This window comes from Poecilia latipinna, unplaced genomic scaffold (genome assembly GCF_001443285.1).
Source record: "Poecilia latipinna isolate Pla-1442-1.1 unplaced genomic scaffold, P_latipinna-1.0 Scaffold2489, whole genome shotgun sequence".
NCBI lineage: Eukaryota > Metazoa > Chordata > Actinopteri > Cyprinodontiformes > Poeciliidae > Poecilia > Poecilia latipinna.
In genome coordinates this window covers 1-25,008 of record NW_015115105.1, presented here as the reverse complement: position 1 = coordinate 25,008, position 25,008 = coordinate 1, and the positions used below count along the sequence as shown (strand labels likewise).

Below are 25,008 nucleotides of genomic sequence, written 5' to 3'. Positions count from 1 at the left end.
GGATGAGAACAATTTAATATGCTTTTTGTACAGAAAAAACAAAGTCCTCAAATATTCACAAATTAATTAAAAAACATAACTGGAGTACTTATATAGTCCTTATTAGAGGAGATATTGCTTTTTAAAGACCACATGAGCTCGCTTTTACACATAAGACGACATGGCACTTCTACAGAGCATTTTGGGGTAAATCACTTCTTGTATCCCTTTCCCCGCTGACACCCCACCACCACCATCGCCGAGGACATTCTGATTGTCAGTGCTCCGAAGAAAAGAGGGAAACCCTCTCAAAGGCAGTCGGGAGTAAACAAAACTATCTCCCCCTTTTCCTTGGAAGCAATACTGAAAATAGTTCAACAATAAACATTCCTGTCATGGATATATTCTGTCCATTTCTATAGCAGACAACACTTTTTTTTTATTATTATATTTTTCTAAAAAATAAGCTCTTTCTCAAAACCTCATTAGAAATTCTCTTGCAGCAATGCCAAAATTCCTATTGCTAAGCTCTTCCCACCCTCCCTTTCCCCTATTCACTGGAACATGGCAGACACAGTCTTGTTAAAGCGAAGCAGAAAAAAAAACCTAACACTTTTTTTTTTTCTCTCTCTCTTTTTTTTTTTTTTTTTTTTTAGTTTTTAACTGGCTCGCTTCTCCTTGTGCCATTTCCCAAAGGTGCAATGTGACTTTGAAAGCTTAACAAGTAAATGAGGGTTCAATTTTGACCTACTTAAGGGGGGCCCGGGCTACATTTGCGTTTTCTCCTCCCCGGGCGGCTTATGAGCTCCTTGTCTCTTGGAAACTAGTGAGCCGAAAATGCCGAGTACCGCGCTGTACGTGTCCGCGTTCAACCTCCCGAGCAACACGCGTCCTTTTTAGTTTTGTTTTTGCTTAAGGTGCCGCAGTGAGAGCATTCAAAGTGTATATATGTTTTTTTTTTTTTTTTTAAGTGTGTCCACTCAGAATACATACAGTCTTTAGTGTGCTTGTTCATCCAGCACTAGTGCAAATTCATTTCAGCTGGTCTTTCCTTTTCATTGTATTTCATTTTTTCCTTCATCCACGTCAGTTTGTCTCGTTCGCCTCGCGGTCAAACACTCCCTGTCTTCGTCTTTCTGTCGTTTTAGTTGGTGCAGTGACATCGGTTTCAGTCCACCTCTTCACTGCTGGGGCTGGTCCCTCTTTTTGGAGTAATTCCACCCTACATGAAGATAAAATAAAAAATTACCAATGTGCTGCACGCGGTCCTGGATCAAACCAAACTGTTCAGTGGCATACGCCGATAATTTATCTGGATTTTAAGAGAAGGTTTTGAAACACTATTTCAAATAAAAATCTGAAAAGTGTGGCATCCAAAGCGTTTCCTTACTAATACTTTGTAGAATCACATTTCACTGCAGATATACGGCTGCAGGGTCTTTTGGGATATGTACCGTATTTTCTAGTCGGATTTATTTGAAATTGTCAAAATAAACATCGTTAGCGTGACCTCGTCCATGCTAATGACATGTTCTGGTGAAACGCTGTGTTCAGAAAAATTGTCAAGGTTGGCTTGGAAGTCTGCTAACATGCCAAGGATGACTCCACTCCGCCTGCGTGCAGTAAATCCACAGTTTTAATCCGGGTCGATGGGGAAGTTGCGTTACATGAAGTGGTGCCATCAAAACGGCCCGACAGCAAAGTTAGTTATATCCATCTGGTTGGCAACAGCCAGGGAGTGGGCATGTGACTGCACCGTTCACAAGCCTCTCCTGGCAGAACGTTCTTTATGGACCAAACTGTGGACTCCTTTCTCCGGCTCCCTTCATTTTACCGTCAATCCTAACAAACTTCCGCACATCATGATGTTGCCACCACTGTGTTTCAACTTTGGGAAATTTAGAACAGCTGGTTTTTGAAGTGAGATTAAAATGACATGTAAATGGCTGACTTGTGAAGACAGCTGCTTGAACTTGATTTTATTTAGGAACACCAGACAAAAGGGGCAGAAAACCCATTGCTCGCCACACACTTCCACTTCAGATTTTTATTTGAATAAGACCTGAAAAAAACCAACACAATCTTCCTTCCACTATAAAGCGATATACTCTGCGTAGATCTATTTCATTCAATCCAAATCGATTTTAATGCAATCTGTGGTCGCTGTGTGGTCGAATTTGTAAAAAGTAAACGGGTGTGAGTACTTTTGCCAGCACTGTACACCAGCTGATGCTCCACTTACCTCTCTCTTTCTGTTCACTTATGACTGCTGCAGAGTCAAAAGTAAATCATTCAACCGTTTCCTCCTCTGTTCTCTGCTGCAGACCTTTCTTTCCCCTCGTTTTGTTTCCTCCTCTCCCTCCTCTTCCTCCTCCTCTTGTCTGCTCCGGCTATTGGTGGGCTGGAGAGAACAAAAACATACAACTGACTGCAAAAGCAGATTTGAAAAAAAAAAAAAAATCTTCACTCTATTAGAAGACTTTTTCCTCCATGTGGGTGGTGTGCGGTCGGCTAACTCACGCTGGGGCTGGCAGTGAGCGAGCTGGAGGTGTCCTGACTTTGGTGGTGGGGGTCATTGCTGCTGATAACCGTCACCTCCACCCCCACTGAGTGATCTGCAGGTCGAACGGCATTCGGCACGTTAGCGGAGGCTGGAACATCATCTTTTACGGCTACATTTTTATTATATTTGTTCTTGTTTTCTCTTTGGTTTCTGTCTGCTGGATGAAAGTGTGTGGTTTCACTGCTAATGGAGAAAGTCGATGCCTGCTGAGTTCTTGGACACCAGCATTGGATGACAGAAACAGGGAAACATTTCTGCAGGCTGCATTCTGTGGTTGGAAAACCACTTAGTTTGGGCTGCTGAGTATGATACGGAAAGACAAGCCAAACATGAAGTCGGACGGAGCGCACACATACATGCACACATACGACACGGTCCACACAGATGTACAGCAAAACAAAAAAATGAAAGTGCGCAAGGTTCAACCACAGACACCTACAGAAACAAAAACTAACACACACACTTGCTTCATGGACCTGACTTGATGTGGCTGTCGTCCCCACTGGCGCCGTCGCAGGACGCGATCTGCGAGTCCTCTCCCTCCTCGTCGCCGTCTCTCCCCCTCGCTATCCTCATTCGGATCTGTCGGTCTCTCACCAGCTCCCAGTTCCTGACGAGGAACACGTGGTGTTTCACCACAAAGCTCCTGGACCCGGCACATACGGTCACAGACGGTTACCCTACTGACGCTGAAATGAGTTTAACAGCAGTTTATTTTGAAATCCATACTTCTCGCTGCAGGTCAGAGGCTCCATGTCGAGGTGAGGGAACAGGCTGGTGATGTCTCCGGAGCTCTCCTCCTGTTCGGTAAAACGCAGACGTGAGGAGATGAATGGAGGGAAAGCAATGAGCTCTTTGCTGGAATAGAACTAACCAAAGCTGCAAAACCCACCACTATTTGCTGGGAAGACGGAGTCTTCGGCTTCAGGCGACCTGCGTAAATCAGACAGCACAGTAAGAATCCGACGCATCAGACTTATTTGCTCCCCTGGTGCAGATGTGTAAAAAGTCGTGAAATAATTTAATTTTGCACAAAGCAGTGTAATCTAAAACCAGAAGATCTTCCAAAAATTCAACCTCTCATTCAAAAAAAGCTTGTGTCTTATTTTTTAGGGGGGAAAATTTTAAAATAAATGCATCTAAAGAATTAATAGTTATTTATTTTCAAAGTTAGGAACTGCAAATAAATAACCTAGAATTTCCACTTTTTGTTAGGCATAAATACATTAAACAGTAAAGATGGGTCAGAATGAGTATGCTGGAAAAGCGTTAAATTCCCATTAGGAGTAGTGATGCTGTGGGCCTGTTTTTGTCCAAAGGCCTGTGTGACCAAGTTTATATTGTTGCTCTGCACAGGGAGGAGGATGAGGGATCATTATGATGTGATGCAGAAGGCCAGTTTTTTTTTTTTTTTTTTGGGGGGGGGGGGGGGGGTTGCCAGTCATCAAAATGGGAAAGACAATGAAACATGGCATTTAAGTAAGACAAATTTGTGGTGTTCTTTATGGTTCCAGTATTTACTCCGAATCTAAATAGCTACTTTTCTCAATTTAAAAGGTCAAATTGTGACAATCAAGGCTGGACGAAGACCTACGTTTATTTTGGCACCAGCTACAGAAATACAGATTATGAAATAATAATAAAAAAAATTTCAAAAACACATTTAGAACTGCAGAAATAAGTGTAATTTTGGGTATTTGAGTATTATTATATTATTTGATTATATCTATAAGCTAATTGGTTGTTTGGCAGTGAAGCCAGAAAAATATAATTTTCTGTCCTACCATCACAAACATAAACATGGAATTTGGAAGTGTGGGCTTTGATTAGGACAGACTGATGTCTTTGGCACTTTAAAAGAAAATCTTAAGATGTGAAAAAGCACCACTTGTCCACTGATATGCAAGCATGTATCCTACGATTACACCAGGGATGAGGATGCGGTTTGTACACATATTTACTCGAAGTCACAACAGAAGTAGTAGTGATATCAAATAAGAAATAAACTCACAGTAACGGCGTTTCCTTTTCAGGGGGACAGCAGGTTGACGCTGAAGCTGCACCCAAATTACATCAGAGTTACATCTGAGTTAAAAAAAACAAAAACAAAAATCTGTTTGCTTGAATTCTTGTTTCTACCTAAATACCTGGTTTTGCTGCCACTGCCACATCACATCATATGGCAGCTGGAAGTGAATTCGCTTCAGCCTCAAGTACTTTCCTAAAGAAGATTAAGATAGTTCGAAATGAGCGGCGACAGCCAGAACGAGCCAGAACAAAGTCGAGATGTTAATCTGCACTCACCAACATGTATGGGAGCAGGCAAAAGGCTGTACTCATGCTCCCCTGGTGTGTACTCTAAACTCTCACTGCAGTTCTTCTGGGCTTGGAAGGGAGGACTGAGATAAAGAGAAAGGAAAGATTCATGAAAAGGAAAAAGATCATTAGATATCCTATATATGAGGGAGCTTATGGGTTCGCTTGGCTCACTCTGTAGTTTTATAATCGTCAGAGTAAAGGCCTGCTGTCAGGTAATTCTTCCTGGGGGAGCCATCACTGTTCTCTTCCCTGCAGGGGGCTACTGCTTGTGTCGGAGCCTCGTCGACATCTGATTGGCTGAGAAACTCAGAATGCGTGTCACATTCAGGGACGTCCTTGGCAAAACTAAAAGGAAAGTGCAAACAGAGAGATAGAGTGATAGGGAGGGTAAAGGAGAAAGAGAGAGATAGAGGGCACTGGCTTAGCACACAGTGCTGAAAACGGTGGGTTAATATAACAGCAGCGAGTGGTTGTATTGAACAGTCAAGTCAACCAGCTCCGGTGTTCACCTCTGATGGCACGGAGAGTCACCGTGTTTTCTCTTCCGCCCCCTCTTCCTCCGGGCCTGCGACTCCAGATCCATGACCTGCTGCACCATGTTGCCTCCTCCTCCTCCTCCTCCTCCTCTTTTCTCTGGCACCGCTTCTTCTGCCCCTCCTCCGGCTTCTGGCACAAAGTCAGCCGGCGACATGGACGGCGTCGCATGAGATGAGCGCGTAGGGGAGGACACGGCGGAGGGCAGCGGGTGCTTCCTGGGACGTCCTGGCCCCCTTTTGTTTTTCACCGCAGCGCAGTCTGGAGTTGGCACGCTCCTTCGCTGGCCACGGCTCCTCGAGTCACCTTGTAAACCTGCAGGAGGAGGAGAGGGGGAGAGGAGGCGAAGGGAGGGGAGGGACAGGGCGGAGGGGGAGCATGAGTGGCGGAGAGGAAGTGAGACAGATGTGGATGAGAGATTGAGCCAGCAGAAGGTGTGAGGTGAGGCCAGTCCGGGCTGAGTCATGTGGACGAGCCGCAGATTAGGTGAGTCACAACATTTCCTCTGACCGGATCACTTCTGGGAAATGCATTAAAAGTGATTTACGAGTTGCGCACAGTCAGAAATAAGTGATGCACACAAACACATTGAGGCACGCATACCTTTTATGCACATCATTTGTTTTTGCACACTCAGTTAAAGTGAAAAACAGTGCTGGAAAAGGAAACAGAGCAAAGTATGACCTAACGTTCTAATTCTGTGTTATTTTTTTCATCAGGGACAAAAAGAGATGTTTTTTCCTCACATACACACTCTGTGTGCGTCCCTCCCCCTCCCCTGACCTCCCTCTGATCCCTTCATCAATCTCTCCTGAGGTCATCCATCTTTTTGTTCCATTTTCCTCAGCCACTGACAAGACTGACCACTCTTTCCTTATTGGATTTTTCCAAATCAAACGGGCTCGGCCGGCCCAGCGGGGAGGAATAGGACGAGCTTTAAATAGCTGATCTGGTGGTTAACTAATGACTGTGCTTCGCTGGACAGCCCTGAGCTGGTGCGGCGTGCGGTTCAGGAAGATTTTAAAGATGTTCCTGCAGATTCCCAACAAGATATGGAACCCAAAAGTTGACAAGCGCTCATCTTAGCCATGAACTTCACTTTTCGGTTTCAGGGTGGAAGGAGCATAAAACACATACATCTTTAATAGATTTTAAAAACGAGAATTTGGTGCAAAAGTTTGAATTTATTCAGGATTTTCACAATTTTAACACAGGCTCAACTATAAACATCAAATTGATCCTATTCCTGGGACTGACCTGACTTTTAAGCATATTCTATATTCCAAGTCGAGGTTGAGTCTGTCAGCCTAATTGATCCATTTTAAAGATGTCTGTTTGCCATCACTGTCCTATTGAAGTGCCTAGTTTCTTGCTTTACCAATCTTCACATTGAAGACAAATGCTCAGTAGGACTTAACTGGTCTGTGGGATATTAAAATTTATGGCATTGCTTTTTTACTGCTCAATGTATACAGTGCTGATTATGATTAACCCACATCTTCCTCACTATTCCCTTACTTTTTCACCATGACAATCTCCATATACCTCTCTTTGAGCTTCATACTCTTGGTTGTTCAAATATTTATCAGTTGTGGTCGTCAAAAACATTGGAAGTCCATTCAAGGTGCCAAATATGTTATTGGGAAGTGGAGTTTTAATCCAAAGCCAGACTTCACCAAAGCTCACATCTGTAAGGATAACAGTATCTTCTCTGTTCAGGTTATGTAAAAACATTGTCACCACAGACAGTAACACTGGTGTTTCAAACAGCCTTTAGTTCACCATGTGCTGGTGGTTCCTGGGTCATTCCTGAACATCCTAACCAACTTTCATCTGAGTGTGACATTTTGGGTCGGACTGTTAAAATCCAAACAAAACTAGTTGCTCCAACAGGACATGATCCCAAAAGCATTAAAACTAGTTTTGGTGTGGATAACACTAAGGACTGAGCCTTGGGAGTAACCCTGACCCTCAGCTCTATTTAAAAGCTGTGGACCCCTGGTTTAAGATGCCCTAAAACCCAAGCAATTTCATGCAGCTATAATATTTTTGTAAGAAGAGTGCTCAAATTTCCTGACGGAGGTATGCCAGAAGCTTGTTCAAAGAGACAAGCAAATTGTATCCAGTCGTTAATTAGTGATAAATTAATGTATATATTTGAGTTTGTAGGTATTTTGATCCTATGTAGATTTTAGAGGACCCACAATAAATTCAAACTTCTTCACCAAATTCTTGTTTTGGAAATAAATGTTTCGGAGTTGGTTGGTGAATGAAGAGTTCAAATAAACCAAGAGTGTTTATAAGCTTCAGATCACTACTGTAATTTCTAAACAAATTCTAAGAGGAGTGGCTGCAGAGTGGCTGTGTTGGTGCCCTTGCACAGGAAAGGGACTGAAGCTGGCTATAAAAAGAATGGAGTCTGATTTCTCCTCATGCAGCCTCCGGGCTTTGATGTGTGGCTCAACAACACCTGAGAAAAAGCAGCTCTGTCACTATATTGGGCACACGGCTGCTGGTTGGTGGAGTTTCATCTCCGCACTGTGCAAATAGCAAAATCTGTCACACTGTGCGAGTAAAAAGAGGCTCTCTGCGTAAACCCATTTTCTCAGCTCGCTGTCATTATACGACTGCTATTGTTATATTTCAATGGTGTTGGAGTCTCTGTTTTATCTGGATTGCTGTCAGCATTCAAAATAGATTCACATTTAGCGCCAGTGAAGCAACAACAGAACACAGTTGTGGATTCAACAGTTGCCCATTCAGGTCATTAAAGCATTCTCACCTGCCTCCCTCCTCTCTGTCCACGCTGGCTCGTCCCTCCTCCATGACTTCTCCCCACTTCCAGGGATCCTGCTGCTCAATCCGCTCCTCAGGCCCCTGCCCGCTGCTGACATGGCTGCAGAAGTGAACAGGTTGGTGTGTTTTGGAGCGTACAGGCGTGAGTCGTTGACATCATCTTCGCCGTCCTCATATTCTCCTTCTGAGGCAGCCAGTCTGCCCACGCGTTTGTCCCCGGAAAAGCCTCTCCAGCTGGGGTTCAGGGTTCCAAATCCTGGGCTTCCTAGACTCCCAAATGTTGCCCAGTTGTGGCCCAAGCCGCCCCAGCCTCCTCCAAAGGAAGACAGGTGAGTGGAGCCAAGGCCCAAAGAGGTGAGAGACGTGTTTTTGTACCTCTCTGCCGAAGAACATGATGAAGAGGAAGTGGCAGCGGAGAAGGGAATGCTTCCATTTTGACGTAGCCAAGGCGAGTCTTTAGACAGCATGCTTCCCGGTCCTTTTCCCCCTTTCCTTCTTCCCTCTACTTGCCCAAAAATGAACCCTGACTGTGTCTTTGAACCACTCAAGAGCTCCCTATCCATGCCGTCTTCCTCCTCCTCATCCTGTAACTCCTCTTCAGTTTCCATGTTTCGCTCACAGTGGCGGTGACGGTGCTTATGTTTATGTTCGCTCCTCCCCCAGCCACAAGAGAGGCCAGAAACGAACCCCGAGCTTACTTCTCTGCTGCTAGCCCCTAAATCTCCCTCCACCTCTCCTCCTAAAGCTCCCTCCCTGAGCAACCTGCTTCTGCGCCTGTGGAATCTGGCTGGGTTGAGGAGGAAGTGAGCGTGGTGGGACTGATGGGGGGCGTACTGGTGAGGGGGTGGAAGTGGGAAAGAGCTGGGAAGGTGGTGGTAGAGCGACGGTGGTGCTGGTGGGTAGCTGCCGTAAAAGCCCATGTTTTCAATTGTTTCCTGGAACTTTGAGGGGCAGCCGCACTGCCGGCGGTCCAGTTTCCTGCTACAATGGCAAGGATAGAAGGGCTGAGGGGTGAAGGAAGGAGCCGCTGGGAAGGATGCAGGGTGTGGCGAGTAGAAGCCATTCAGATTGATCCGGAAGATGTTAGACCGGTGGGAATGAGAGGAGGAATGATGTCGCCTTCCTCCGTCAAAGCCTTGCCCAAATCCCGTCCTCGCCCAGCTCCGTCGTCCAATGTGAACCTCGTTGAACTGAGCGATCAGATCATCCAGTTCAGCTAGGAACTCTGGGTCTTGCATGTGCATCTGTTGGTGCTTCTTCTTATGCTTGTTCTTCTGTCTCTTCAGTGCACTATGTCCAAGGCAAGAGTAATAGTCAGAGTGAGTGCACTTGTTGTGTCCAAGGCAGGTGCACAGGCAGGCACAGGAAGCGGGACAGTCGTAATCCCTGCGCCTGTGTCGGTGTCGGTCTCTGTGGCGCTCTGCGGCATTTGAGCTGTTCATGGTGTTTGAGTGTCTGGCCACATGAGAGAGGGGCGACGAAACCGGAGAGGGGCGGTCCACAAGAGATGGAGGGAGCCTTTGACCTCCCAGAATCACCCCTGACCCATGACCCATCCTCAGTATTCCTCGGGCTCCCCTCATCTCGCCTCGCTCAGAGACGCTGTTGTTATCTGTTCCTATCCCGCTGTCGCTGGGCAGCGTCTCGTCACTGTGTGACTCGCTCCTTGGTGAGGGGGTGGCCTCCTTCAGGTGACTCGGGGAACCCGGTACATGGTGTATTGAAGTAGTGGCACCCGAGAGCTTACATGAAGACTGGTGAAAGGGAAACTGATGTCTCCCTTGACATGGGCAGCTCTTTTTTACAAATGGGGAGAGGGAAGAGGAGGAAGGAGGACGTGGGGACGTACAAGAGGAGGATGGGGAAGGGAGGGAGAAGTGGTGGGAAAAGAGAAGGGAGGATGTCGGTTCTGTGAGGCTGCCTTCGCTGTAAGGACTCTGGGCTCCACTAGAGTGGGTAAGTGATGGGGAAGGAAATGGGTGAGATGGGGGTGGCTGTGGCTGGCCAGATGAGAAAAGAGATGCTTCAGGGGGACTGGTAAACAAAGACGACTGCGTGGAGTTCTGGGAGCTAGAGTTTGGGTTTGCTGATTGGGACTTAGGCTTGCGTCCTCGCCTCTTGCCCATGTAAATGGTCCCTCTTTTGCTTACATTGATCTGAGGGCCCAGCTTGCTCCCAAATGAGGAGGACAGGGCTGTAAGGGTGTGAACTGTTGTGTCCTCAATTGATTTACACATTCTCAATGAGGTTTTACCATCCACTACCTCTCCTCCCCTACCCTCCTTCCCCATATAACCAGACATGATTACTTTGTGAAGTCGCCTCTTCTTTCTTTTCTTCATTTCATTAATCAGTCTCCTGATCTTTAGCTGCCGGTTCCCCCGTTCAGGAGGATAAAAGTCTTCACTCCTTTCCTTGCGATTGGGGGGATTCAGTGCATCTTCGCCCTGGTCCTCTGGGAAGGGCCTTTTGGGGGGCCGCCCTCGTTTCTTAGGGCTGGACTTAGACTGCAGTATCGGTACCAAGACCGGGGCTTTCTTAGATCTGTCACAGCGTACAATGGGCTCCTCAGAGGGAATATCATTTGGTGAAAGTCGAGGAGGAGGCTCATCCAAACTGGAGCTGTGGGATTTGGGGCGGCCCCTCTTCCTGGCTGAATCTGACATGGGGTGAGTTTGTTTTGGGGCTGCTAAAGACACTGGGGGGGAGCAGCTGGATAAGGAGCTCAAGGGCGCTGACTGTGACTCATCGCTCTGCTGAACAGCGGTTTTGGATGGAAACGATGTCTTAGTGATCTGGGGGAAACTTAGCGATGGATTATGCAGGGAATCCAAAGAAGCTTCCTGATTTTCCGCTCTGTGGGCGCGATGTACCAGCCTGGTCCAGCTGGGCCTTCTGGCTTTGCGCTTCTTGAGTGGTCGGCTGTCCTGCTCTCGGGGCGAAGAGGGGGGAGAAACAGGAATGTGAGAGGAAGACGGGGGCAAGTGGGGAGGAGCTGAGGACACAGAGAGAGGCGGAGGCACTACTGGGTGTCTTGATACGTCTTGTTCTTTTGATTTATTGGAATCACCTGTTGAAGCGGGCTCACTTTCTTTAGAAAGTCTACAACTGTCAACTGTCTTTTCTTTCTCCTCTAGTCTGACTGGAGTCACTTTCTTAGAGCTCTTATCTAATTTAGCAGTACCAACTGTTTCACCACATTTTGCATTATTATCTTGTGTCCTCAATCTTTCAGGGCTTAACCTATCTGCCTTTCCTGTCTCATTCTTTAGGTTATCCCTCCATAAATCGCCAGTTCTGTGTTTCTGATCCTTTTCTTTGTCATGTCTTGATCTCCCATCCTTGTCCTTCTTTTTCTTAACCTCATCCTTTCTTTTTTCACTTTTTTCTCTGTCTGCCTCTGGTCTATCTCTCCTTGATTTTTTATCTCTACGTCTCTCCTTCTTGGATTTCTTCTCTTTCTCTCTCTTATTGGCTATCAGGGGTAGTGGAGAGGGATCACAACCCTCTGACTGGGCGGAGGAAGGATCCAAGGAGGGGGAAGACTGTGATTTGGGGGTGATTTGGTGACAGGGAGAAGAGTCTGGCTTAGTCTTACTGGAAAGCTCTTTATGGGAGCCAGAAGACACCAGAGGCCTCACTGTGGAATCTGTGGAAGAAGCAGAAGAGGAACCGCTGAGTTTTCCAGCTTTGTTTTTCGACGAGGACAAAGTGCCAAGGATATTTGAAGAACTCCTCCCATTCGATAGTTCCTTCTGTTTTGCTGTCTGAACCAAACCATTGTGTTTCTTGGAGCTGTTCCCTTCATTCCTGGTTTCTGAAGTGGAGACTGTCTGCTTGCTCAGTGTGGACGGAGTGGTAGAAGTTGTCTGATCTGTTGTGGGAGAGCAGGATTTAAGTCCTGCAGGGGCAGACTGTCCATTAACACTTGGAAGCTTGTCTTTCTTCACTTTCTCTGATGAGCCATTTGAATTATCATCCGTCTTATCGGCCAGCTTGATGGGAACCTGGGGAATGCAAAAACAGAATTTCTGTCACAGACTGCAATGACCTTGAGATTTATCAGTAACAGTGCACACGCCCTTGTTTTAAAAATGAGACACTGATTAATCATTCTTAAGCTTTGTCCATCTTTAATGTGGGTTCAAGACACACTATGGCTTGTGTGTTCAGCTGATACACAAACTAAAGTGTAATGAGGAAAAATAAGAGGAACAGCCTAGCTTTGCATCCTTTATCCTTAATCCTGCACTTGCTGAAACACAAATTGATTAAACTTCAGCATTCAGTCTTCTTCAGTTGACTCTTGTCATAAATTAAGGTAAACCTGGCTAAGCTTAGCCAGAAAGAAAAAGATAACCCCAAAGCATCATACTGCCATCACAATGTCTCAACCTTTGGCAGTGAGACAGACTTGTACCTGTAAACCTAAAAGAGGGTTGTGCATACAAGTTCTAGTAAAATAAGCAATTTCTGAAACACTCACTTACCTTTTTGGTACCAACTACCAGACAATGTTCAAAGCCTTCTACAGGCACATCAAAGCTAAAATTTCCCAAAGCCTTGGGTGGAAATAGTCATAGTCTGTTGAACCAAAGTCTAAAATATATGTTTGGCTCAAAAATAATACCAGAAGACTGCCATACCAACAGTGAGACACGGTGATGGCAGTAAGATGTTTTGTGGTTATTTTTTCTTTCCGGTCACTGAGTGAAATTATGAAGAGAACCAGCTCTCGCCAGTTTGGACCTTAAAACTTTGGATTTCCGCTAGAAAGTCAAAAATGAAAACACAGAAACTGTGGAGCAAACAGAAGAGACACGTAGACAAGACATGTTTTCACAATGTGAGAGAGTTGGAGAACGTTTGGGAGGTACTATCTCTATCAGTGGCGAAGTATCAGTTCAAGGTTGTGTGCACTTATGCATCTGGGTTACTGCAACTTCTTTGATGTATATTTCTCCACCCACTAGATTTGTTGATTTCTACCTTGAACTTTTGAGGATATGTCAGATTAATGCTGTAACAGGGGTGTGTAACCAGAAAATATTTGTATTGCTTCAAGAGAGAGTATAAGAATAAAATGGGTCAAACAGGTAGAGAAAATGAGGGCATACCAAGGAAAAGGAGAAAGCCAGGTGATGGAAACTGGAATGGGGGCAAAGAGAGGAGAAATGCAAAGGTGGAGGAAAAAGAGAGGAGTCGAGTGGGACAGGGAAAGAGGGGGGAGTGAAAGATAAATGAGAGCGCGTAGAGAAAAGAGGGGATGTAAAAATAGAAGAGAGCTACAGATATAGAGGGCCAGGCAGAGACTGAAAGAGAGAGAGAGAAAACATTGCTATTGGTAGCTATAAATTGTCACTAATACAGATGAGAAGGCTTGACATTTTATACTCGTTCTGTAATTTTGGTATGCTGCTGCTGCTGCTCGAGTGACGTTTGAGCAGCTATGGCTATAAGCTTCCCCTTGGGCGATCATCACAAGGACTGATGGACCGATGTCTGCAATAACTCCAACTAGCTACCATCCTATCAGTCTAATTTTAGGTCTGTTAATTGTAATCTGCTGCTCAGGTTTCAGTTCTGAGACAATAGCTTATTTCACACTTATCTCTTTTCGCCATTCCAGTATATACGAGAATCTGCTGGTTAACTCTAAAAACTAACAGAGAAACTACAACATGTGGTTCTTTTTAATAATGGATGAAAACCCTCATTCGCTGAAAGCCTTGGTTGTTGTCCTTCTATTTAAAGCTAACGTCAGCAGCAGATTTACTGCCAGCAGCTGGGAGGCTGAGTGTCCTACCTGTTTGCCAGTCTTGGTTCCTTGGCTTGATATGTTGGGGGCAGAAGCAGGAGCAGACTCTGAAGTTAATGTCGAGGATATCGACAAAGGCTGCGATGACGAGGACGATAATGGCTTTGCAAGCGGCGGTGAAGCAGCAGATGTAGTTTTTTTGGATGTGGCCTGGACGGCATCCAGGCCCGATCGCTGCTCCCTGTTTGCCTCGTCTGTGGCTGGGCTGCTTTTGATCTGCTGGACCGCTCTTCCCTCTCCATCTGCCCTCAGCAGAGCCCCCCTGCCTTGCCTCTGATACGTCCTGATGGTGGGCTTGCACACGTAGCTCTCCAAAATCTTGGGCGGCTTTTTGGTGCGCTTGGCCTGGAGTCCAATCCGGACCCTTACGTTCCCCTCGGGGCAGTTTGACTCTCTGCCAGAGAGCTGGAGTTCCTGCTGCCCTCTGCAGCGCCCCTCGATGAGCAGCTCCAGCACTGCTCCCTTGTCCCCTTCTCTTTTTCCTCCTGGTCCTCTCTTCTCCTCCTCTTTTTTCCCAACATTGCCACTCTCCCCCTCGACTCTCCTCTTTTTCTCTGCCACTTGGTCCTGCTTACAGTCTTCAGGAGCAGAAGTGGAGTCCAGAGTGGAGGCGGTGGTTGGAGGGGTCCCCCCCTTCACTCTCTGGTCCATCAGAGAAGTCAGGGGGGAGAGGCAGTGTTCTGCGGAGTTCCCAGTATAACACCTTCAAATGAGCCCAGAGGGACTGTTGGGGTCAAAGACGAAGGGCAGACTGCAGGTGCAAACCAGAAAGGTTAGCAAAACAGATCCCTTAACTGTCCGAGTGCAGTTTATTGCCGTCAACCAGCGAGGGAAGGTCTCTCTCTTGTCCTTCAGACTTGAGCTGAGTAAATATGAATCCAAAAGAAAGAGGAGACGAAAAAACAGACACACACACACAGAGAGAGAGAGAGAGAGAGAGAGACAGAGAGAGAGGCCAGAGATTAGTCATTTTAGTGAGCTCAGATGCTGAATCGCAGCGGCACAGGAATTGAGGGGGAAAGTCCCCTTCCTGCAGGCAGCTGCAGCGAGGTGCTAAAGTCTGTGTCCACAGAGATGATCTCATCATACAGAAAGCCCAGGAGGCCAATCAGATTCCCAGAATGTCAGCTCTAACTGGAAGACTTTACTCACAATCCCACCAAACAACTGTCACAGTGGTCTCTTCTGACGGTCTTCAGCTACGGTGCATAACAAAAGCGCTTTTGTAAGAACTCTTACATTTTCTATTATGTTAGCTCAACACTAAAACATTCTGGGGGGGGATTTTATGTGACTGACCAACACAACGAAGTGCATAATTTTGAACTTGAAGAAAAATGTTACAAGGTTTTTAAAAGTTTTTTTTTTTTTCTGCAAATAAAATTCTCAAAAGCATGAAGTGAATTAGTAGTGTCCCTAAAAAAACATCCAGTCCCACTGCCGCTACCACATTTCACCGTATGGAAGTTGTTTTGCTGTGATGTAAAGTATTAGTTCTTTATCACAAGTCGTCTTGTCAGACCAAACATGGATGTCTGACACTCGTTTGGCTCTGTGGAAACTGTTATCTGTAAGACTGGATACATCCAAAGGCGATTCTAAGAAATCCCTCTTCCTTCTCAGTAAGATCATATTTTAAAGCATTTCAAACATGACGCTGCCATCACCTTGTTTCGCCGCGCGTTTTAGGGTGACAAATGTTTGGTAATGTTTTCTAGCAAACCTCTGAGGCCTTAACAAAACATAAATTTATACTGAAACTATACTACACACACTAAAGGAAGTTGGTTTCACTGGATTTTAAAAGTTTCAGAGGTAGGAGGGCTGGATATGAATGCACACTTTTCAAATTCTTACCTATGAACATTAATAGTTTCCTTCTAATTCACGACTAAGTGCAGCTTTGTTGATCTGTCACAAAAATTCAAATAAAATACACAGAATGTTGTGGCTGTGATCTAATGGAGAAGTTGTGCAGAGCACTGCCCCTATAGATCTGAACCACAGCCACAGTCCCCCTGCACACTGTAGCTCAGTTACAACCCTTACTATTCCTCTCCCTAAATCAGCGAATCAATCAGTCGTCTCCTGACATATTCGAACACTTGATCCAGTCTCCTCCCCTCGTCTCCCCACTGTCTTTGCCTTCTGTTCTCAGCTACTCCCACAGCCACCTCTCCACCCACCCTTCCCTTCACTGTAGTCTCTTTTCTTTCGAAACCCCCCGCCCCCTTTCGTGTTTGGCTTTAACCTTTTTTTCATACATTTCCTATTAGTCCCATCCACTCTCATTCCCTCTCTGCAGACCACACAGTAAAACAGTCAACCCGAAAACTGTATCGTTGTTAATCAGAACCATATTTCTTCCCTCTGAGCAGTCCTTTCTGCTTTTCCCTCCTCTCCAGCCTAAATCCTTCCATTCACAGCGCAAACCATTCCCCTCCTCCCTCCCGCTTTTCAGTAGTGGTAACACAAATCCGTAGGAAAGGGTAAAACTTATTTTTGGAAAGGAGTGCAAATTCCTCCTCCTCCCATTGCTTCCTCTAAGTCAAGTAAAGCTTTTCATTGACCCCATTGTAAATGGACTTTTAATGTGACATTACACCAGAGAAACACGCCCTAAAAATAACAATCCGCTCACCAGAGAAAAACTTTCACTCTCACTCACCCTGCGTTCACAACTGTTTTTCTCCCAAACCGAAAAGCTTTGAAAAGGAAAGTGACATCCTTCGTCGAGCTCCTCTCATTAGTCTCCATCTCTCATCAAGGGACACGCTCGTCCATTTTCTAATAAAACACACCCCGCCGAAGCATTCTTGCGGCTCTTTCTTCTTGTCTCTCTGGAGGGCCACTTATGAAATAGCTCATCTGTCTCTCAACAACACGTTGAATTGCTGCCTTAAACCTACGAGAGCATCTCAGTTTAATGTTTTCATTTAGGAGCTCAGTGGACCATCTTTCCTGCCTCTAGGTCCCCGAGTCCAAACACACACAGAAACTCTTTCCTTGAATCACACGAATCGACATCTGTTCCAGAAACTGCTCTTATGTAACAGTATTGGAAAGCATGTTTAAGGCCAGTACTGCTTACAATAAAATCAAACGAGTACAGCTGTGGACAGTAGCTTTCTTAAAGATGCAATCCAAGGATGCCAATTTATTCCGCTTGACAACCGTATACCGACAGTAAAATGCAGATGAGTGAGAAAGGACGTCACAAAATGCAAAATTTAAACAATGTGCTGCAGAAAAAATAAAAAATAAATTCTGCTTACTGTTTCTCGTGTGAGATTGGGTTTATAACGTCACAAGAAGCCCAAGAATCAATCTGATCAGCCAGCATTGGAACATATTATGCCGGAAAAGCAACTCCTGATAAATTGAGACATAGACTCCAAAGCACTCATTTGAGTTGAAAAATGCTAACCATACAGGTCTGAGCCAGAATTTGACTGATGTTCCCCAAGCCATGAAGGGCGCTGAGTAGAGGCAAACGATTATTCAGATCTCTAACTTGCACGAATGTGTTTATATTTCTGATTCAATTTTTCCGTCTGTTTGGTTTTTCGGCACATTTACATGCCAGACACCGTTGGGAGCCCTACCCACATGACTTTTTTTTTTCTTTTGCACGTACAAACGACAATAAATTTATAGCTTCATATAACTAAAGTATTTTTGGTTTTCTCCATATGAAAAAAAAAACCTTTGTCCTTGCCAAAAGAAGTTCTTTGTAAACACTCCAAATATCTTCACCCATAGAAGAAAAATGCCCCAAGATATTGCATTTACTTTAGCATTATATTCTATACTGTAACACGGTCACTAAAATGCACTACAGAACAAAGAAGAAGGTATGAAGCATGTATTTAAAGACTGCTGCTGTTGATGTGCTTGGGGTCATGCTTCAGCATTGATTATTTGTACCTCATTTCCACTGAGTGGTACAGCACGGGTCGGTGCGGTTTGGTTCGTTGAAAGCGCTTCCACCACAAGTTGGACTTTCCCTGGGAAGCCAGGATGAAACCCAAAAGCCTACTGTGGCATCAAACATGTTGCACTAGTTTGTCTTGTGATGGTCGCAAGCAGAGACATTTTTCTGTCCCCCAGTGCTGTGTGATGCCAGAAGCTCCACCCTAACTATGCCATACCAACTACAACTGCACACCACCTAGAGCCTATTTAGGATGGTGCAGTATGGGTCGCTTATATGAACCGCTTTTACAATGGGAGCTGACAAAACAGCATACCAAACCGCACCGACCCATGTCATGCCACTCATTTGAAACAAGACATCGCATACTAATCCAACTAATTAAAGAACCTCGTGGATATTGCTTCCACTAATCTGTAAGCATAAGATATATTGCCCAAAAAACATCTATTTGTTAAAAATAATTATTTTTCTGTGTCCCCAAAACCTTGGAGCCCTGGGCTACTGCCCCAAGTGAATGTCTGTCATTCACTTGTACTGCCTCCAACATCTACTTAATTTTCCAGACTAGAGCCAGTCTGAACTCTCTTTAACTTCTCTCTTTCTGTCTACTGAACAATGGGAGTTTTTCTTACTTCCCCCCTGGAGTTGACTGGACTGTTGATGTTGCCAGCTGTATTACCTGTCCACACAGTGGGGCTAACCGACAGATCGGGGCTTTGTACGAGTCAGAAGTAGCGAGGGATGCAGCAGTTCTGCAGGAAGCGTCGTTGGAACTTATCTTGACCTTTATTGTTACCAGATTTCTCAAATGTTTTGATGATGCTGTTCTGACTAGAGATAGACACATTGAAGTTAGGCAATGCTTGCTACTAGTATCAGGGATTACAGCGCTTTAACATCTTTATAAAGAAATGTGCTTGGGGTCATGCCTGAGTATTGATTATCTATACCTCAGGTCTGGAGACCTGAGTAACTGTCCCTTCCCTCACCTATTGCTGTTTATTGCCAGTCTACTAGCTGAAAGAAATGGCTGTACAGTTTTTCCCTTGCTTACAGGCTGGACAAACTCAAATCTTATCAGTTATTAAGAAAGCACACAGTTATGACATGAAATTGGTATTAGGCAACACTATCAGTTAATATAGTCGGAGCCTCCCAAACAAGAAAACTGCTCTAAAAACAAAACTTATCCATTATTCATTGCAGTACTTCAGTACAATACTAACATAGTTCTATTGTACTATGAAAGAGTGAAACAGCTGGATTTATATTTCATATTTTCAAAAGTATTTCAAATTACTGATCCTCTCATGGATCCAACATTGGGGAAACTTAAATTAAATTAAATTAGATTTCAAACATTAAACTTATCAAACCTTTTTCTACACGTTTTGAGTTATGCAGACATCATTAACTAGAGTTTATCATTATCACAATAAATAACAGTACCATTTTTCCCCTGATAAGGACATCCAGTGCTATAATTGCCCATACCTTGATGGGGAACGAAGGTTTCCCCAGCCTCCTATCATCATCCTGAATAACTGACTGCTGTTTAAAAACTCAAGTAGATAAACTGTGAGCAGTATGTCTGTCAAGTAGCTAACTACACATTCTGCCAGAGCAGATAGCCCAACTTATTAACTCCCTAATATCAGCTAGTTATACTCTTGGTGTTATTCTGTAAATAATATAAGACCTGCAGAAAGGTCTTATATTCTCTGCTAAAACGGTTACTAAATTTATTTTTCTCTAATTTTTTTTGTACCTAAATTGATGCATCATATACATATAGTTGTAGGAATCTCAGACTGATGGAGACATTACAATTAAAAACAAGCAGATTGCAAATGCACACATTCAAAATAACTCTAATCAGTTACCTTTTGTGATGTCACTAAAGACATGTTGATATGAAGAATAGATTTTATCTTGAGAAAATGACAAGTTATAATACAATACCGGAACAAGTATTTTCTCCTCATTAAATGTTATTCAACAGACAACAAAGTAGAGCTAAAGACTTTACTCAAAAGTTTTGGTAACAGCTTTAAATGCAGGCACTTTCTGAAACAGCTGTAGTGAAAAGCGACAGCAGGCAGATGATGAGAGTGGCAGGTTTTCAAACCTAAAAGGGTAAGCCCATTCAAGATCAGTCAAAGAGCATACTAATAGCTCCTTATGCTCTCCAGAGCCATACCTCTCATACATAACTCTGAATTATTCTAAGATTAGAGCAGAAGCTATTCCCAGTGACAGAATGATGGGTGGACTTGACACCGTAAGTCACTGTGGTTCCTCTGGAGAGGGACGATTAAATCATGATAATGGCCCTCCGTCTTTCCAGCAGCATCATGATCACCATCCTGTGACAGTGTTATCATCGAGGACCACAACAGCCGCTAGCATCTGCCTGACAACAGCAGGAGCACAGCTGGAAACTGGGCTCCAGTGTTGGCATCTCAGGTTATTGAACCATGAAGCCTCGCAGTTAGTCACTCGGTTCTCACACCTCACCCTCACAGGGAAGGAGTAGCGCCCATAAGGAGATACTGTGAGGTAGTGGCCAACCGCACGAATTTACTAGGCAATCGTAGATGAAAGTCTTTTTATAATACATTTTTATTTTTTTGTTTTCTTCATTGGTTTGTCATGCTTGTGTCTTTCAGAGCGTACTTCTCATTCCTTGTCCTTATACTCCTGATATTATGTTCTGGTTCCAGCTTTTACGGTGCTTGGAAAAGATGACCAGTGGCTCGCATCTGGTCACCCTTTTCTAGAGCTTTCGGAGGCGCCCCTATACAGAGAAGTAAAGTACTTTGCAATAGTATTCACCTTAAACAGTTATCCTTTTTGTCAGATTACAAGTGTTCACTTCAATTTACTTTATTGGAATTTCATATGATCAACTAGCACAAAGTAGTGGCTAACTATAAGCGGAAGAAAATTATTTTAATTGTGTTTCGCAAATAGAAATCTCTAAGGTGTGTTGTGTATGGCAGAAACCAATTTTACAGCAACTACAGCTGCAAATCTTTTGGGGTTACGTTTCTGCCAGCTTTACAACTAGAGACTGAAATACTTTCTTGCAAAATAGCTCAGGCTCAGTCAGATTAATGGAGGTCTTCTGTGAAAATCAGTTTTCAAATGCTGGAACAAATAATTGCCATATGGTTAATGGTTTTCTCCAACTTGAGCTCCAGATTGCTGCAGCTCCTCCAAAGCCACTGCTTGCCTGGTTAACGCCTTGCACAAGTTGGCAGTTTAAGTGGATGACCATGGAAACTTTGGATTTGAGTAATTCAGTTTCTCTCTAACATGTTAAGTTTCTTGGTTTTGGTCGTGTTGCTTGTTCTCTAATTTCCAATAACTAACCTCGGATGCTTTCACAGATCAGCTATACTGAGACTATGTTACACCTATTTGCTAATTATTTCTGAAGGCAATTGAATTGGTTGCACAGGTTTTGGCTTAGTGTAACCATGCCACACTTTTCTTATTTTTACTATTCATTGCACCCTTTATTTCCACCACACATTTTTACTCTTCTTTTTTGCTTATTTATCACATAAAACTCTCGTAAAACACATTAAGGTTCGTGGCTCTTGCGTGACAGAGCGTTGACAAAGTTTGAGGGGTGTGAATACTTTTGCGATTTTTCTATTTCCCACCTCCTCACACGTACACACACTTCTCCCTCAGTAAGAAGTGTGTTGATTGAACATTATGTACTCGGGTCGCAGTTGTGTCGGCTGACTGATGTTGCCACTGTAGATATATTGAAGCTTTCTCTCCTCTAAAATGACTTTGCGCACCATCCTCTTGATGCTGGCGCACTTGCAAATGAAACACACGTGTTGTTGTTGCTCCTTTCTCCTCCGTTATTACATATGACGCGTGTTTGAGCGTCCTAATATATATATTTTTGAAAGAAAAAAAAACACAGCAAACATGCACAGCAAGCGAGCTAAAAACTCAACATGGAAGTAAAAGAGGGAGCATGGCATCAAAACGCGCCTGCTGATGTGGATCAGTCCCGAGAGAGCCCCCCTCCCCACCCCCTCTGTCCTCTGCCAGTCCCCCTGCTGGTGTCAGCAACATTGAAATAAGAAAAATATCACCGCGCAAGGAGAACAGAGGAAGGGGGGGAAACACGCTCAGCAACAAGGGATAAAATTAGCGCAAAGCGGATGCACCGAATTTGAGCTCGGTCATGATGAAAAGGCCTGCGCACCTTAATACGGACTGCCATGACAATCTGTAATAAGGCTACGTAGGCTACTTACCCAGAGAGCGCGTCCCAGAGCCAACTGCGTTCAAGGCAAAAGGAGCTGAAGGTGTTGCTGTCCTGCTCTCCGCTCCTGTCGGTTCTAACTGCGAGCGATCCGCCGCTTCTGGTGCATTAGATTGTGGCTCCGATTACATAACTAAGGCCGGCGGAGGTTAAAAACACCCCCGAAAGGCGAGTTTGTTTCCCAGCAGAGCGCGGAGCCCTCCGTGCAACAACATCGGCGCGGGTGTTTTTCATAATCGGTACAGTCGACGGATCTCCGCCGAAGCGTCTCCGCAGCTAGGTGGCGTACTGGTTACACCCACTGGGTCTTATTTTGCCCACTTCTCTCTCAGGGAAAGTTGGATCGCTCCCGCCAGTTCTCATGGCTCACGGCGCTCTGATGTACGTGTGTGCGCACACAAGCAGGCAGGCAATGAGGAGGAGGAGGAGGAGGAGGAAGAGGTGGTGGAGGAGGGGGACGGGCTGAAGGCTGCAGCTCTCTAGTGCATATGTGCGTGTGCGGTTGGATGTGCGGGAATGCAACTGCGTGGCCATTTTCATGTGGCCAGAGGAGGAGATAAAACGGCGAAGTGAGCCCAGGATCTCGTTGCAGTTCATAACAGGCGATCAGAGGAAGGCTATTTAGTCTCTTAATAAAATGGCGACGACTTGGCTGAAGTGAGCTGCTGTCAGGGTGTTTTTCTTCTCTTCTGGTGGGGAGCAGCTCAGAAGTTGCAGAGTGCGTCATGTGAGATTCGGGGTTCAGCTCATACACTGCTGGGAGAGGCAAACAGGATATGAGCATTTATTAAAAAAGTTAAAGTGAGAACTGCTTATTATGCATTAGTTAAACAAAGAAACAAAAAGCAAACAGTCTCTCTCTATCACTCATCCATGGATAATATATTTTATTTCAAGCATAATGCATTTGACAATAATAGAAGTTATACATTATACCGCTATCTGTTTTGTTGCCAATCATAGGTTCAAAATCAGAACGGTTTAGGTCCACAGGGTGTGTGTCCAGTTCATTGATATACCTCGTCAAATAAATGTGTCAAAATTCTCAAAATAATACATTTTTATTGCAGTAGTGGAAAATCAAGACTGCGATTTTCATTACATTTCTGGCTTTAATTTGAGAAGATTTAATGAGAATAAAAACATAACACACACAGCAGCCAATTTCTCTCAGCCACCATATTCAAAATGGGAAAAATAAGAGAGCATAACCTCGAGGCGGTGCGTTTTGAACTTTGCAAGACAGAAAATAGTTAAATTCTGCCCTGAATTTACTCAGATCTGTAGTCTAAAAGTTTAAAGCTACTGGGACTGAGACAAACAAGGCTTCTTGGTGAGTTAGATTTTATCGTATTTGCACCCTTAAAGATTTCATTTGTCTTAATCACATAGAATAAAATTTGAATGTTGGCTAAAGATAACTTTTTTTTAAAAAAATGTACAGCGTTTTCAAACTCTGATTTTATTGATTTAGGGAGCAAAATTACCAAAAACAACATGAGCCTATAAAGAAAATTAATAAGAACTGGTTGTGCCACCGTTGGTGGCAACATTCAACTTTGATGCTTGGCAATTTGTTTTTATGTCTCCATGGAGCAAGTTTGCCCCACTCTTCTTTAAGTGAAGATAAGCTGGCCATTTAAGGTCATGTCACATCATCGCAATTGAATTTAAATCCATAATTTGACCAGGCCGCTTCAAATTTGATTATATGAAGTCTTCACAAAGTCTGTGACATAAAATCCAAGTAAAACATCTGAGATTATGTGGTTTCAAAAAAAGAGAGACTGAGCAATAATGGCATCCATAGGACACTTTCCAAGGAGGGAACCACTGCTGAGGGAAAAGGAAACTGGTCTCACTGTTCCCAGCAGACATCTTGATGATCCCCAAAAGGTGAACTTTTAGTAATTACATTTAGTGTAAAACTAAAGCAGTATTTTATAATAAATGACATCATAAACAGTCAAACATGGTAGCAGCAGTGTAATGGTCTGTTAAAAACCTCCTGCAATTGATTAACCAATTTATCCTTAAGTCAATGAATGGATTGTTCAAGACTTTCTGCTCTTCAGAAGAAAATCTTGAACATAAACCATAAATCAGCTTGTGATCTTAGGTCAAGAACACTTGTGCTATTCAGAAGGACAAAGATCTAAAGAACACTCAAGTGAAAGTGTTGGAATGAATGGCCTAGTCAAAGTCTGTATTAAAATCTGATTGAGATACTGTGCTTGACCTTAAACAGGTTAGTCGTGCTGGAACACCTTCCAATGTGAGTGCATTAAAGCAACTCTTTAAGTTGGGCCAAAATTCCCCCACAGAGTGGATAGAGAGGTTTGTAGTCATTTATCAGAAAGACTTAGTTTCAATTGTTATCAAGTCATCAATGAACTTGGTATCACAAATGGTAATGACCAAAACTACAGTCAACACATTTAATATAATCAAAGAAGATAAATAAGATGCACACAGAGAAGACACGCTGATGCAAAGATATAAAATAAAGTAGCTTGAAGTATATGAAAAACACGATAGCTCAAAAAGGTTACTCTTTAAACTCTGCACCAGACATGCGTAACAACGTTTAGAAACAAAATGTGCTAAAGTCCAAAAAACTACATTTCCCATCTTTGAGGAGAAAGCTTGTGTGATCTGATTGGCCAATGACTGTGCTACGTCACGTCCTGGCGTTCATGATGGCGTTGTCCGTGGCAGATCTGGCACATTGACTTTTGCCGAGCTGTGTGGTGTTGTTCTTCCCCTCG

General features: G+C 44.1%; 1 protein-coding gene across 4 annotated transcripts; it reads right to left on the bottom strand.

Annotated features, from left to right (window-relative positions):
• Positions 1-633: 633 nt before the first annotated feature.
• On the bottom strand, positions 634-22,902 carry LOC106938021 (histone-lysine N-methyltransferase ASH1L-like). 4 transcript variants are annotated; one of them, XM_015019842.1, is made up of 14 exons: positions 22,233-22,873; positions 13,998-14,871; positions 8,178-12,198; positions 5,371-5,710; positions 5,033-5,206; positions 4,847-4,941; positions 4,690-4,763; positions 4,554-4,599; positions 3,435-3,475; positions 3,272-3,342; positions 3,019-3,188; positions 2,500-2,594; positions 2,222-2,380; positions 634-1,201 (listed from the first exon to the last, which is right to left on the bottom strand). In XM_015019842.1, the coding sequence occupies exons 2-13, from the start codon at positions 14,658-14,660 to the stop codon at positions 2,240-2,242; spliced, it is 5,931 nt and encodes a 1,976-aa protein (XP_014875328.1). In that variant the 5' UTR covers positions 14,661-14,871; positions 22,233-22,873; the 3' UTR covers positions 634-1,201; positions 2,222-2,239. The 4 variants fall into 4 exon arrangements, 3 of the variants coding, with proteins under 3 accessions (XP_014875328.1, XP_014875329.1, XP_014875330.1); XR_001422512.1 differs by lacking the exon at positions 634-1,201 and having other exon boundaries at positions 2,329-2,380; positions 3,024-3,188; positions 22,233-22,884; XM_015019843.1 differs by lacking the exons at positions 634-1,201; positions 2,222-2,380 and having other exon boundaries at positions 2,509-2,594; positions 3,006-3,188; positions 22,233-22,885.
• Positions 22,903-25,008: the final 2,106 nt, after the last annotated feature.